The sequence below is a fragment of the Colias philodice genome, chromosome 5, assembly GCF_061535455.1.
Source record: "Colias philodice isolate Cphi_HAF_F1 chromosome 5, ilColPhil1 Martin Lab GWU primary, whole genome shotgun sequence".
NCBI lineage: Eukaryota > Metazoa > Arthropoda > Insecta > Lepidoptera > Pieridae > Colias > Colias philodice.
Window position 1 is genome coordinate 3370944 of NC_143090.1, and position 12636 is coordinate 3383579.

The 12636-nt window shown below is 32.2% G+C and overlaps 1 protein-coding gene and 1 long non-coding RNA gene across 2 annotated transcripts in view; one reads left to right on the forward strand and one right to left on the reverse strand.

Annotated features, from left to right (window-relative positions):
• Positions 1-12636, reverse strand: part of LOC149488349 (uncharacterized) — a 97840-nt gene that overhangs the window by 137 nt on the left and 85067 nt on the right. The gene's annotated exons all lie outside the window — the stretch shown is intronic.
• Positions 179-12245, forward strand: LOC149488350 (THAP domain-containing protein 1-like). The gene is made up of 4 exons (XM_089695061.1): positions 179-355; positions 754-937; positions 10968-11033; positions 11453-12245. Exons 1-4 carry the CDS (start codon positions 279-281, stop codon positions 11672-11674), a joined length of 549 nt encoding a protein of 182 aa, XP_089551187.1. The 5' UTR covers positions 179-278; the 3' UTR covers positions 11675-12245.

Genomic DNA, 12636 nt, shown 5'->3' on the forward strand with positions numbered 1-12636 from the left:
GAGATGGTGGCGGACTTCTTCGTGGCTCGTGAAATCTAAGTTACATGCACGCATAAAAATTATTTGTTAGGACAACAAAAACAGGGATAACCTGTGGGGATAACCTATGATATATAAAAAAGCTTTAGATACATTACCCGCTCAGCCCGCTCTCTATTTTGGCAAGAAAAAACTCAGCTCAGTGTAAGTGCCCGAGTTTCACTTAGTCACGCACCATTCAGCGTCGTGGCTGGACGTTCTTTTAATTAACGCGTATTATTGTAAAAGTGTCCAACAAAATGCCTTCGTGTGTTTTTAGACGTTGCAGGAATTATACTGTAACTGTTAGGGAAAATAAAACAGTTTCATTTCATACGTAAGTACTGTGAATATTTATTCTAACCGAAAAATGTTACTTTTATATTTTAATCGGCAGTTGTTATTACGAAGTACATGAGTGAGACATGTATTATGTCTCGTGCGTGAGAGTGAAAGAGAGAACAACTGTATTGGTGATAATGGCGATGGCGGCGAACTGCTACTCGGAATTTCCACTGCTAGGGGAAGTTGAGGAAAATGGAACTAGTCTTTATTCACCCTCACAAAATTATATAAAACCTGAAATTGTTTTTAAATCATGTTACTAAATATTGATAGATTCGATCGACAACTCAAAAGTACTTGTAACAGTTTATTTTAATAAAAAAACATTTTTTAATTTGAATTACTTATCATTTAAAATGTGTATGAATATTAAAACACGTTTCAATTTAGATTTCCTAAAGATGGGTGTATGAAGGAAAAGTGGATAAAGATAATCAGGACTCAAAGGCGGGAGATTGATTGGATGCCAGCAAAACATTCAACAATCTGCTCGGAACATTTCAACGAAGGAGATATATATGAGACGAAAAAGAAATTACGTAGATTAAAAAAAACAGCAGTTCCTATAATTGAGGTAGGTATAATAAAATGACTGAAAATATTTTTATTTGTTTTGATATTTTTATCGATTTAGCGATGTGCAAATTGAAAAATGGAATAATTTTATCAAATTAGTTAGTGTATTGTCATCGGTGCTCAATAAATCTAAAAAGTTTGAACGAAATCTGGTCGTTTAAAGTGGGTCAAAATAGCGCCCAAAGAAGTCGGTTACAAACAAACATACAAACATACAGGTGAAGCTAATAAAAAGCGTGTAATAATTAACATCGAGTCCTGCCTTATCGACTGTAGAGAAAAATTATAGAAATTTTTAATTATTTTCTTACCTTATCGACTATAGATGAAAATTGTATAGTTAAATTAACAAAAATCATATTTTGCAAATTGAAAAATGGAATAATTTTATCAAATTAGTGTATTGTCATCGGTCCTCAATAAATCTACAAAGTTTGAACGAAATCGTAAACGTTTAAAGTGGGTCAAAATCGCGCCCAAAGAAGTCGGTTACAAACAAACATACAGGTGAAGCTAATAAAAAGCGTGTAAAAAGTAGTTATTTTATTATAACAAGCAATACAATACAACAAACAATGTAATGGTGTAGATTAATTGATTAGCTTCATAATTATGTTTCATTATTTTATATTTTGTTATGTTTACTGTGTATATGTCGTGGCCATATCGTAGATTTGCTCATTTCATGATATGATCGATCATTTCACGAAACGGTCGCATTTCATGAAATGGCCAACATAGTTTGATCAGATCGTTAAATCGTCAACGTTTCACGATTTGGCCATCCACATTTGGCCAGATCGTATAAAATAATTATAAAGAGTCCATAAGATATTTAAAAAAATCAGAATATTCTAAAAACTTGTTTAATGTCATTTATGTTAGTGCCGCGGCAGCGGCCGGCGAATGCCAGAAGCGAATCGTTTTTGCAATAAAAAACAGTTAGGTTAGGTTAGGTTAGACTGATAAACAACGCACGAGCCGAGCGAGCAAAGCGAGCAAAGCGAGCGTGCCGCGGCAGCGGCCGGCGAGTGCCAGAAGCGGATCTTCCAAAGATACCCACGGCCCCCGGGGAAGGAGCCGTGGGTTATGTCGGATTCTTACCGACTAAAACCCCACTGTGTTCCGTCGAGCCGCTTTAATGATGGGGCCGCGGGTATTTGTTAGAATTCTTCCGCGACATAAATATATACCCTAAAAGAAAAAATGCGTCTTAAATTATTTTATTTAAGACGCATTTTTTCTTCAATACATATAAGATATCCACATTTTCCATAGTACTCGAACCGTCGTAAATTCTTTGCTATGACTTTCTTCATATTGTTATTAAACGAATTATGAAGTTTTTAACTGCGAATAATTAAATTTTCGCCAACAGCCGCCATCTTATCACATAAACACAGAGCTTGCAGCGCCTCTACCAATGATTAATGTAACTATTAGTATTTCACGATATGATCAAATAATTTTGATCATTTCATGAAAAAACCGCGCGTTTAGTTGGCCACATCGTGAAACGATTTCTTATCATTGATCTGCTCAAGCCACATCATGATGTGGCCAAACGAAATTGGCCATTTCACGAAATGCGACCATTTCGTGAAATGGCCAATCATATCATGAAATGAGCAAATTTACGATATGGCCACGACATATATAAGGTGTATAAATAAAATTCAACATGAAACTAGCTGTGGTACCCCGCTTCGCTCAGGGTGTTGATATGAGATAATCCCTACTTGTTTATAGTTAAACCATATTTTTTATTTTGTCATGAGGGGTAGCGCAACACACACGGTGAAGATACTATAATATTTTATGTTAAGATTCTCTAATATAAAATATTACAGTATCTTAAGGTATCCGGTATCAGCGTTCTGACCATCATTTTTCTTTTTGTCATTGCGTACTAAGACCACTGTAGAACCGCCATCCTATTACAAATGACCCGAATTTTTGTGTCAGTATCTCCCGGCCTATAAATGGCTTATCGCTTGGTATTTGAAGGTAAAATATATATTATCTTCGTCGTGTGTTATGGCTCATAGGATTTGTGTGGCGAGCGATAATCGGATATATGCTCTAAGATAAAATATATTTTACATTATTTTCAACGTGTGTGATGCGCTTTAAACAGGGTGTCCCACCACTGTTGGTATTTTATTACTTAGCTCAAAGGAGTTTTGCATACGCTGAATACGTAAAAAATACTTATAAAATTCCAGACGCATTTTTTTTTCAAATGGATGAATTCTTAAAACTCTGTGTATACCCATAACAATCAACCCAACTTGGTCACCAGCACGTGAGCTATCGTTTGATTATGTTTTCATAGACAAAATGCTCACAATAGAGAAGCGGTATATACCTACCTACCGGTACCGGCTGCGCGAAGCTAGAGAAGAAAACATGAATTATCAGGAAAAATTTAGCATAAATTTTCTAACGTAATTTTGTCGTTTAAGTATTTTTAACGTGATCAGTGTATGCAAAACTACAAGTCCCTTCGCGCTTAGTATACCAATAATGGGACACCCTGTATATACCGAAAACCGAAACATCGGTCAACCATTTTCTTTTACAGAATCAGTTTAAAAAAAATTATAATGATACTTTCAACTTTAAACACTCATGAAGTTACATACTTTTTGTTCTGTCCCATAGTTGGTAGGTGTACGTTAATTATGGTTTTGTTAAAAACATTGCAATCGATTCTATTACTGATTCTGAACTAGGTTGCGTAATTACGGTTACGTAGTTTTAAAGATTTAAGCATACAAAGGGTTATAGGGACAGAGAAAGCGACTTTATTCTAAACTATGCACAGAGCATAGAGCAAGTAATATAGTAATGAATTATACTATGTAGTGACCAACAAGAGGTACAGATGCCACCAACGCACCAAAACGCATACCGTGAATTGGTCCTGTTTGTGTCCAGTGCAATCAGTCAGATTGTTACCGTCACAGCGAGCGCACGTGCCGATATTAAAGTTAAGTTAAAGTTATCAATAATGCCTTCTTGTGTGTTCAGAAAGTGCACAAATTACGATAAAAAAATAAAGAAAGATAAAGGAATATCATATCACAGGTAAATGTGTTAAAATATTACAATTTAAGAGCAAAAATAACAATTTGCAATTAATGAATGACATGTGTATTGGAATTATGAAAGGGATAAAACATTGCTTCAATCACTAGTGTGACAAAGCTAGCGTACGGTCTACACTGTGTTCAAAGATTATGTTGATGTAGATACATTTTTTAGTATGTTTGTTTATCAGCCTGTTTGGACACACATGACGTAAATACAGATTTTGATAAATTAACACAAATCCATTTACATAAATACAGAATAACATCATCATAATCATCAGCCCAGTCTCGTCCACTCTTCCACTGTTGGACATAAATCATAATTAATATGTTAACAAACATTTTCTGAATGTAAGTAACTAAGTACAACACGTATTTCTTTATCTTAATCGTTTTAATTTTTCTGTATAAAACCGTTGAAGGATTATTGAAATTTGAAAAGGTACATAATATAGCTATTTAATTTTTCCATAGATTTCCTTCCGACGAGGAGTATCTACAATTTTGGATCACAGTTGTTCGTCAACAAAGATGCGAACATGACTGGATGCCTTCAAGTAGTAGTAGGATATGTAGTAACCATTTTAAAAATGAGGATAAATATACATCAAAGAAAGGATTAACGCTACTGATGAAAAATTCTGTTCCCATTTTAGAGGTAATAATTGTTACGAGTACCTTTACTGTATGTGATTTTGTTTGACATGTTTTAATTGATTAATTTTACGAGCCTTCATGCTGAAATGTCTGGATAAATATAGATGATACTTTGAATGAAGATAGATTTAAGCCTAGATAATTCATACATCTTATTTCGGTTAAGTTAAAAGTTTACAAGAAAATAACTGCAAGTAACACGAGGGACGCAGCTATTAGCTGTTAACAGTTAATACGATTTTCAGCTAGTGAAACAAGAAATAAAGATTTTAGGTATTTTTAATACATCTAATTTCAAATATATTAGACTTATTAATAGCTGTTAGGTTACCGGAACGCCTAATAATTAAGCTAATAATAATATATGTAATTCATTATTTTACTTAAATTATTTCTTTCACTTGTTTTAGAATCATGAGAATTTAACCCCCGAATGTAACTAAATTCGAAAAGTTAATATTAAACCAATTGACTAGTCACTTTGCATTTAATAATTTGCTGCACACCAAACAGTTTGGTTTCACAAAGGGGCGCTCAACCACAGATGCTGGAGTTGCACTACTAACACATATATATAAGGCATGGGAAAACTCAAAAAATGCTTTGGGGATATTTTGTGACCTCTCCAAGGCATTTGACTGCGTTGAACATTGTACTTTATGGCGTAAACTTAGTCACTATGGGATTAAAGGACAAGCTCAGAACCTCATAGCCTCATACCTGCATGATAGGATACAAACTGTAGTTGTTAATGGAGAACGTTCTAGCGGTGCGTCAATTAACATTGGTGTTCCACAGGGATCTATTTTAGGACCCTTCTTGTTCTTGGTATATATCAATGATCTACCTTATTATTTACAGGATAGGTGTGAAATAGTTCTGTTTGCAGATGATACCTCATTAATATTTAATGTGGATAGGCATGACCCAAATGTTGACGAAGTGAACAGTGCTCTTTTACACATATCCGACTGGTTTACTGCTAATAATTTATTATTAAATGCCAAAAAAACAACTTGTGTTGAATTTTTACTACCAAACGTTAAAAAGTTAAGCAGAAATATTACCTTGAACGGGGAGGTATTACACCCTACAGAATCGACTGTATTTCTTGGGTTAACATTGGACGAGAAACTACAGTGGGGAGCCCATGTCAACACCGCTGCAGGTAAGCTCAGTTCAGCAGCATATGCAGTCCGAAAGGTAAGGCATCTCACCGATGAAGATACAGCTAGATTGGTTTATTTCAGCTACTTTCATAGTATTATGTCCTATGGAATTCTACTATGGGGCAGGGCAGCAGATATAGAAACTATATTTATCTTACAGAAAAGAGCCATTCGTTCTATATATAATTTACGTGCTCGTGACTCACTAAGAGATCTCTTTAAGAATACTGGTATCCTTACTGTACCATCACAGTATATATTTAATAATATTTTGCATGTACACAAAAACGCCGACTTACACACAAGAGTTCCTACTCTTGTGTGTAAGTCGGTATCTCCTGATAGACACTGTTATGGCACAAGGAACAGAAATAGAATTGAAATGCCATTTTTCCGATTAGCTAAAGTTAAAAATTCATTTATGGGTCAAGATATACGCTTTTACAATAGAATTCCTCATAATATTAAAGAGTTTAGTAGTTCTAAATTTAAAACTTATATAAAAAATGTACTAGTTCAGAGAGCGTACTACAGTATTCAGGAATATGTGGACGATAAAAACCCATGGAGGGTTGTCGCGAAAAAACCACAGGACAATTCTTTGGCATGTTATTATAATATATGATGTTACATATGTATTTTGTAAAATTTTAAAACTAACATGATTTAAAAGAGCAACTATGGAGTTTCTTGCCGGTTCTTCTCCGTAGATACTGCTTTCCGAATCGGTGGTAAATTTTAAAATATGTAATGACGTTTCAAAAGTGCTTCTATAAGAAGTCTAATTGAATAAATAAATATTTGAGTTTGAGTTTGAGTTTAACTGTAGTCCCCAGATGTCTCGAAAATGTAGACATATCGGATATGACCTTTATTTTCGATAGTCCAAGAAAGTTTGGTCTGAATAAGCGAATTCGTCGGCTCATTGTAGAAAAGAAAAAGACACTGATGTTCTTTTTTTGTATCTTTCTATCTTTTGTTGATTAATCAACAAAATAAAAGGTTAAAAAAAGATAAGAAGCATGAAAACTATTGTAAAAATATTGAAGAAGAAAATTTTTGAAGTGAAACGTCTTTATCGGGGTTGGAAAAAATGTAGTGTAACATTTTTTCGTTACGCGTGACATTTTTCCGTTACGCGCCATCTTTTTCATATCCCTATTCCCTACCACGCGTGATTCTTATCCCTTATTTTTTGAAAAATAAGGTCATAAAGAAGTTTCACTTCTTACATGTGTACACAAGTACACGCACACATTTTTTTTATCAGAACGACAATTCGGGTTTATGATATTTTTTATAATATTGTAAAAATTATTTTGTTACATAAAGCACTTAGCTACTAAAGTTATATAAGTATATGGACCAAATAATTTTATTCAATTAAAAAAAAATGCAATATTACAATAATTATATTATTTTTTATTTTTCAAAATATATGAATGCGAATAGCGGAAGATTTAAGTCGAGAATGGGACATTTTATTTTCATCATATCCATCACGGAGGTCACATGAATTCAATCGCGAGCGAAAACGACTATGACGTTTTTTTTAAAACAAGTTATAAAAAAAATGTATTTAATGCTTATTAAAATAGTCTAATAATGATCATGAACTTTTATTGCACTATACAAATAAATATGTATAATCAAATTCACGATCGAAAAATCCAACAGGAAGATCTCCATTTTGCCGTTTTACCCATAAAAATGCCAAATTCATTTTCAAAATACTGGCAGCATAGTTACGTTGAAGTTTTATACACCTTCTTACATGTTAAATTATTATTTGTTAAAAAAAATAAATAAGCCAAATAATCTACAGAAAACCTATAAAACGATGTTTAATTTCATTTTAAAGAAGATGACAAATACACCACAAAGACAGGACGAATGCATTGATGTTGTAATTAATTTAACTTTTGCCATGGACGTATAAAAAAAGACGGACGCCGTTTTACGAACAAACAACGTGAAGCCACCGTAGTAAGCTAGCGATCGTGTAAAGACAATAGACACGCACGCACTCTCACCATAGTAAGCTAGTCGGCCGCCATTACGTCGTGAACTACCGACTGATTAACTGCGTCACTGTTTCACAAAAAAAAAAAAATGCCGTCTTGCGTGGTTAAATGGTGTCGCAACATTCCACAGGGAAGCAAGTTATTTCTTTTATGTTTTAATGACAAAATGATTACGGCAAAATTTGTAGAAAAAAATACAGCCGCCATTGTCATCAGGACAGCTGTTGCCATAGTGTTGCCATTATTTCAGAATTTCATTCTCCCAAAAGTCGGGGAGTTGATGTAAAGTTGATTAATTTTAAAATTACGATAAAATAATTTCATACAAAATGCAAATTTGTTTTTGCATTTTCTTCACACAAAAACATGTATACTATGCTAACCCTTATATAACAACCATATAAAAAAAAATATCACAGCCAATTCGACATCTGATAAAAGACAGTTAATTTGAAAATTTCAAGTGTATGTATACTGAAATCGTATGAAGCATGTTTCCTATTTGTTTGGTTATAAACTGACATTTTATTTATTTAATTTTATTTATTTTAATAATAATTAAAGACCTTACCTCTCCTCCCCCCAATATTAGTTGAACAAGTTTTCATACATTTTCCTTTGGTTTCGCGTCCAGTGGTTGATTCGTCAAAGCTAAATAGTAATTGTATTTATGCATAGGTTCTAATAGTTAGAGAACACATAAAAAGTATAACAAATTAAAAATAAAAATACTAAAGTGTGGGGTAATTTTATTGCATCTGGCAATCAACCTGGCGCACACACACATGGATTTGTCGCCGCCATTACTAGTCTCAAAGAGTACTTTAATAATACGGACTAGTCTTCACTCAATGTTTAGGCGATACTCCGTCCGTCTTTTTACACGCTTTTTATTAGCTTCACCTGTATGTTTGTATGTTTGTTTGTAACCGACTTCTTTGGGCGCGATTTTGACCCACTTTAAACGGCCAGATTTCGTTCAAACTTTTTAGATTTATTGAGGACCGATGAAAATACACTAACTTATTTGATAAAATTATTCCATTTTTCAATTTGCAAAATATGATTTTTGTTATAGGTCTACCAGAATCTGATGGCATATTTATATTTAAGAAATAAAAGATTTTTATGTGGCAACTTATTTGACAACTATCAAATTGGATGTCAAATTATTTGTCTTTTTTGCAGTTGATGAATAATTTTTAGGATTTTGTCTAAAAAATCTTCGAAAATGTCGAAAAAGCCGCTGCGATCACAAGCAAGAGGTGTTTTTTATAATGTGTATAGAAAAACATTCGATGAAGAAGGGTCAAACACATCACAATTTTCAATTTTGAAGATTTTATTGGTAAATTGAACTTACCCGTTTTGATACTATAAATTAAAAAATATTATATGTAGGTAACTATAATATTGTTTGTTGATTAGAATATAATTTTATGAAAACTTATTACAGGAGTTTCCAATACGGCTATTCGTCAAGTCCAAGCTGTCCAAGTCAATTTTATAATGTGTGTCTGTTAATACTTATGAAAATAAACATAATTTTATTTTATTTTTATTTTATTTTATAAAAAATTATAAGCAGTTTTGATCTACATTATCATTATATCGATATTTTCACATGGCATACTGGTAATGAATATACAAATATAGGTATGTGTAAATAATAATATGTATGTATTACCTGTATAAAAGTAATTTGTATAATTGTAACTATATTAGGTATACATGTAAGTATACCTAATTGTATTGTACCTATATAATATTAAGTGGATATCTCATTATTAAGTACAGTATTGTCCACTTATGTAATGTGAGTAATGATATTGAGGACAAAATAAAAAATAAGCAGTATCAAGATCGTTCAGTCCATTTTCCCCAGGGTTGCACACTCAAAATTTTGATTTCCCTAATTGCCATCAGATTCTGGTTTACCTATAATTTATATAATTTTCATCTATAGTCGATAAGGTAAGAAAATAATTAAAATTTTCTATAATTTTTCTCTACAGTCGATAAGGCAGGACTCGATGTTAATTTCTATTTCCAGTAATTATCTTTAGCCGTTTTCTATAATATTGACAAATTTTTGTATACTGAAGAGAATTTTAATTCTACAGAACAAATAATAGTTTAAAAAAAAATAATTAAAAATCATATGTTCACTCAACAAAATTATTTCGTTATTGTTACCGAATCTTTCAATTATTAAAAAAAAATAGTTTTATTGAAGTAATAAATCGATTTGTTAAAGCAACGGAATAGCTTGTTCAAGTAACAAATTTTATTGATAAGAAAACTATTTTGTTATTGCAACAAAAAAATTTATTTCAATAACAAAGCGATTTTGTTAAAACAACAAAATTTTTTTTTTTACTCACACTATTATTAATTTAGTTAGTTATATTCATTGAAATTTTTAACACTATTTTCTTTAAATTCATTTAAATTTATTTTCTATTTTGAAGTGAAAGGGGTTGGACAAAAATTTAGTGTAACATTTTTGCGTTACGCCGTACGCGTGACATTTTCGCGTTACGCCGCGGCCGTACGCGTGACATTTTTGCGTTACGCCATACTCGTGACATTTTTAAGGTCATAAAGAAGTTTCACTTCTTACGTGTGTACTCTAGTACACGCATACATTTTTTTTTAGTTCGGTTTTCTATAAAAAGCGTGTTTTTTTAGTTTTTTTAAACTACATATTATAATTTATTTTATACGTCCATGACTTTAGCATATTCTATAATGAACACGGAACCTCGCCCCGCTCGTCCCGCGCGTACTTACTCGTACGTAACAGAATGAGCGTATCTTCCTCTTTTTGTTTTAATCAAAGGTTGTTTACGTTTTTTTCCGAGCTTTTATTACTATGCATTATTGGATAGTGAGTCTTCAAAAGACTACATAAAACAGCTATACCTCGTCTAGTATCTGTTGAATTCTTAGAGCATGGTTTAATGCTCTAAGATTGAATTTTAATATCTACACATAATATTATGTTGTAACTTAATTAATTGATAAGATATCTAAGTACTTATTTTGAACATGAATTATTTATATTTTTGTTTTGTTTATAGGAAATAAAATATAAAGAAGATGAGTCTTCTGATGACATAGAACAAAATGAACAATGTAGCTTGCAAGTAAGTAGTTTAGTACCTTAGATTAGTACCTACTATAAATGTTCACATTATACCTATCTATTCGTAATAGAATAATCCGTAATTTTATGATACGTATCTACTTTTGACTTTATGATATAGGTAGGTACATATTGCAATTTAGTTACTAATATTTTATTTTTCGTTTTTCGAGCAGCTACCTATAATCTTATATATAAAAATGAATCGCAAAATGTGTTGGTAAGCGCATAACTCGAGAACGGCTGAACCGATTTCGATAATTCTTTTTTTATTATATTCCTTGAAGTACGAGGATGGTTTTTATGTAGAGAAAACGTAAACATGTACCACGGGCGAAGCCGGGGCGGATCGCTAGTATTAAATGATTTTATTGTAGTTATGTTATTCCCCATTTTATGATCGATTCAATTTCTTTTCAGAAAAAAAACGAACAAGAAGTTGCAATGAATGGAGAACATTATGTTTGTAAAAGACTAATAAAACTTAAAAATAGCAAAATATGTAAGTTACACAAAGAAAACAATAGACTAAAGAAAAAATGTAGTGACTTGAAGAGTATCGTGAATATATTTTGGCGGCTTCATGCGTTTGCCAATGTTTCCACTAGCCACAAACTACAAATGCTGAGACGAATTAGGTAATCCAAACCGCGATCAGCGCTTGCTCGAGTTATTAAAAGAGGATTAAGAGAAACAAGCTTTTGACAACGTATGGTTTAACTTATTTTTTGAAAAAAATAAGCAAAATTATATGAGTGTAATTACAAGTAAACGTAATATTATGTAAAGAAAACGTGGATAAGTGATTATAGCGCAAGCGATACCTACTTTTATCGCACAAGCCACAAACATAGGTGGATCCCAAGCAAACTTATTTGATTTGTGTGTAACACCGAGCGGAAGTATAAATTTAAACCCTGGATATACAGAAGAAGTGTTAACAGACTGAAAGAAAAATTGATAAACGATACGAGGTACCAAAGGAGAACTTTGCAAAGAGCACCTTGAAGATAACGTCATTCATTTTCAAAACTTTAATTTAGGCAAAAACTACCAGTTGATTGAACAGCTAAACTCTACATAGGAAAGAAGACTGTTAATGTAGCTAATTACTAACTTTTTATATATTAAATAAACACATTGTTGTAGTTACTTACTTTTTTACTTACCGCCCGAGGCTTCGCCCGCTTTGTCTAAAACCTAATAGAAAAAACAATACTTACATTCTATCTATTAAACACCCGCAACAAAATCCGTTGCGTATTTGTACCTAATTACTCTCTTTTTTATTTTATTTTGATAAAAATTTAAAAAGTTATGTGTCAATAATTATTATTTATTATAATATCTCGCCAATTTTAAAAAGAAAAATATATAATTATTACGACTGCAACATATTATTATGTTCACTAATTAATTAATCATACCTATAAAAATATGTAAGTACATACATACATTGTACAGTTCGACTTCATTGATTCCATATGCCAATAATAATTGTGCCTCGATAAACAATGAGCAGCAAAAAACCTCCTCACTAAAGTTGAGAGCGATTTTGTGTAAGTAGGTCCTCAATATGGTACGGGAGCTATTAACGTTTTAAA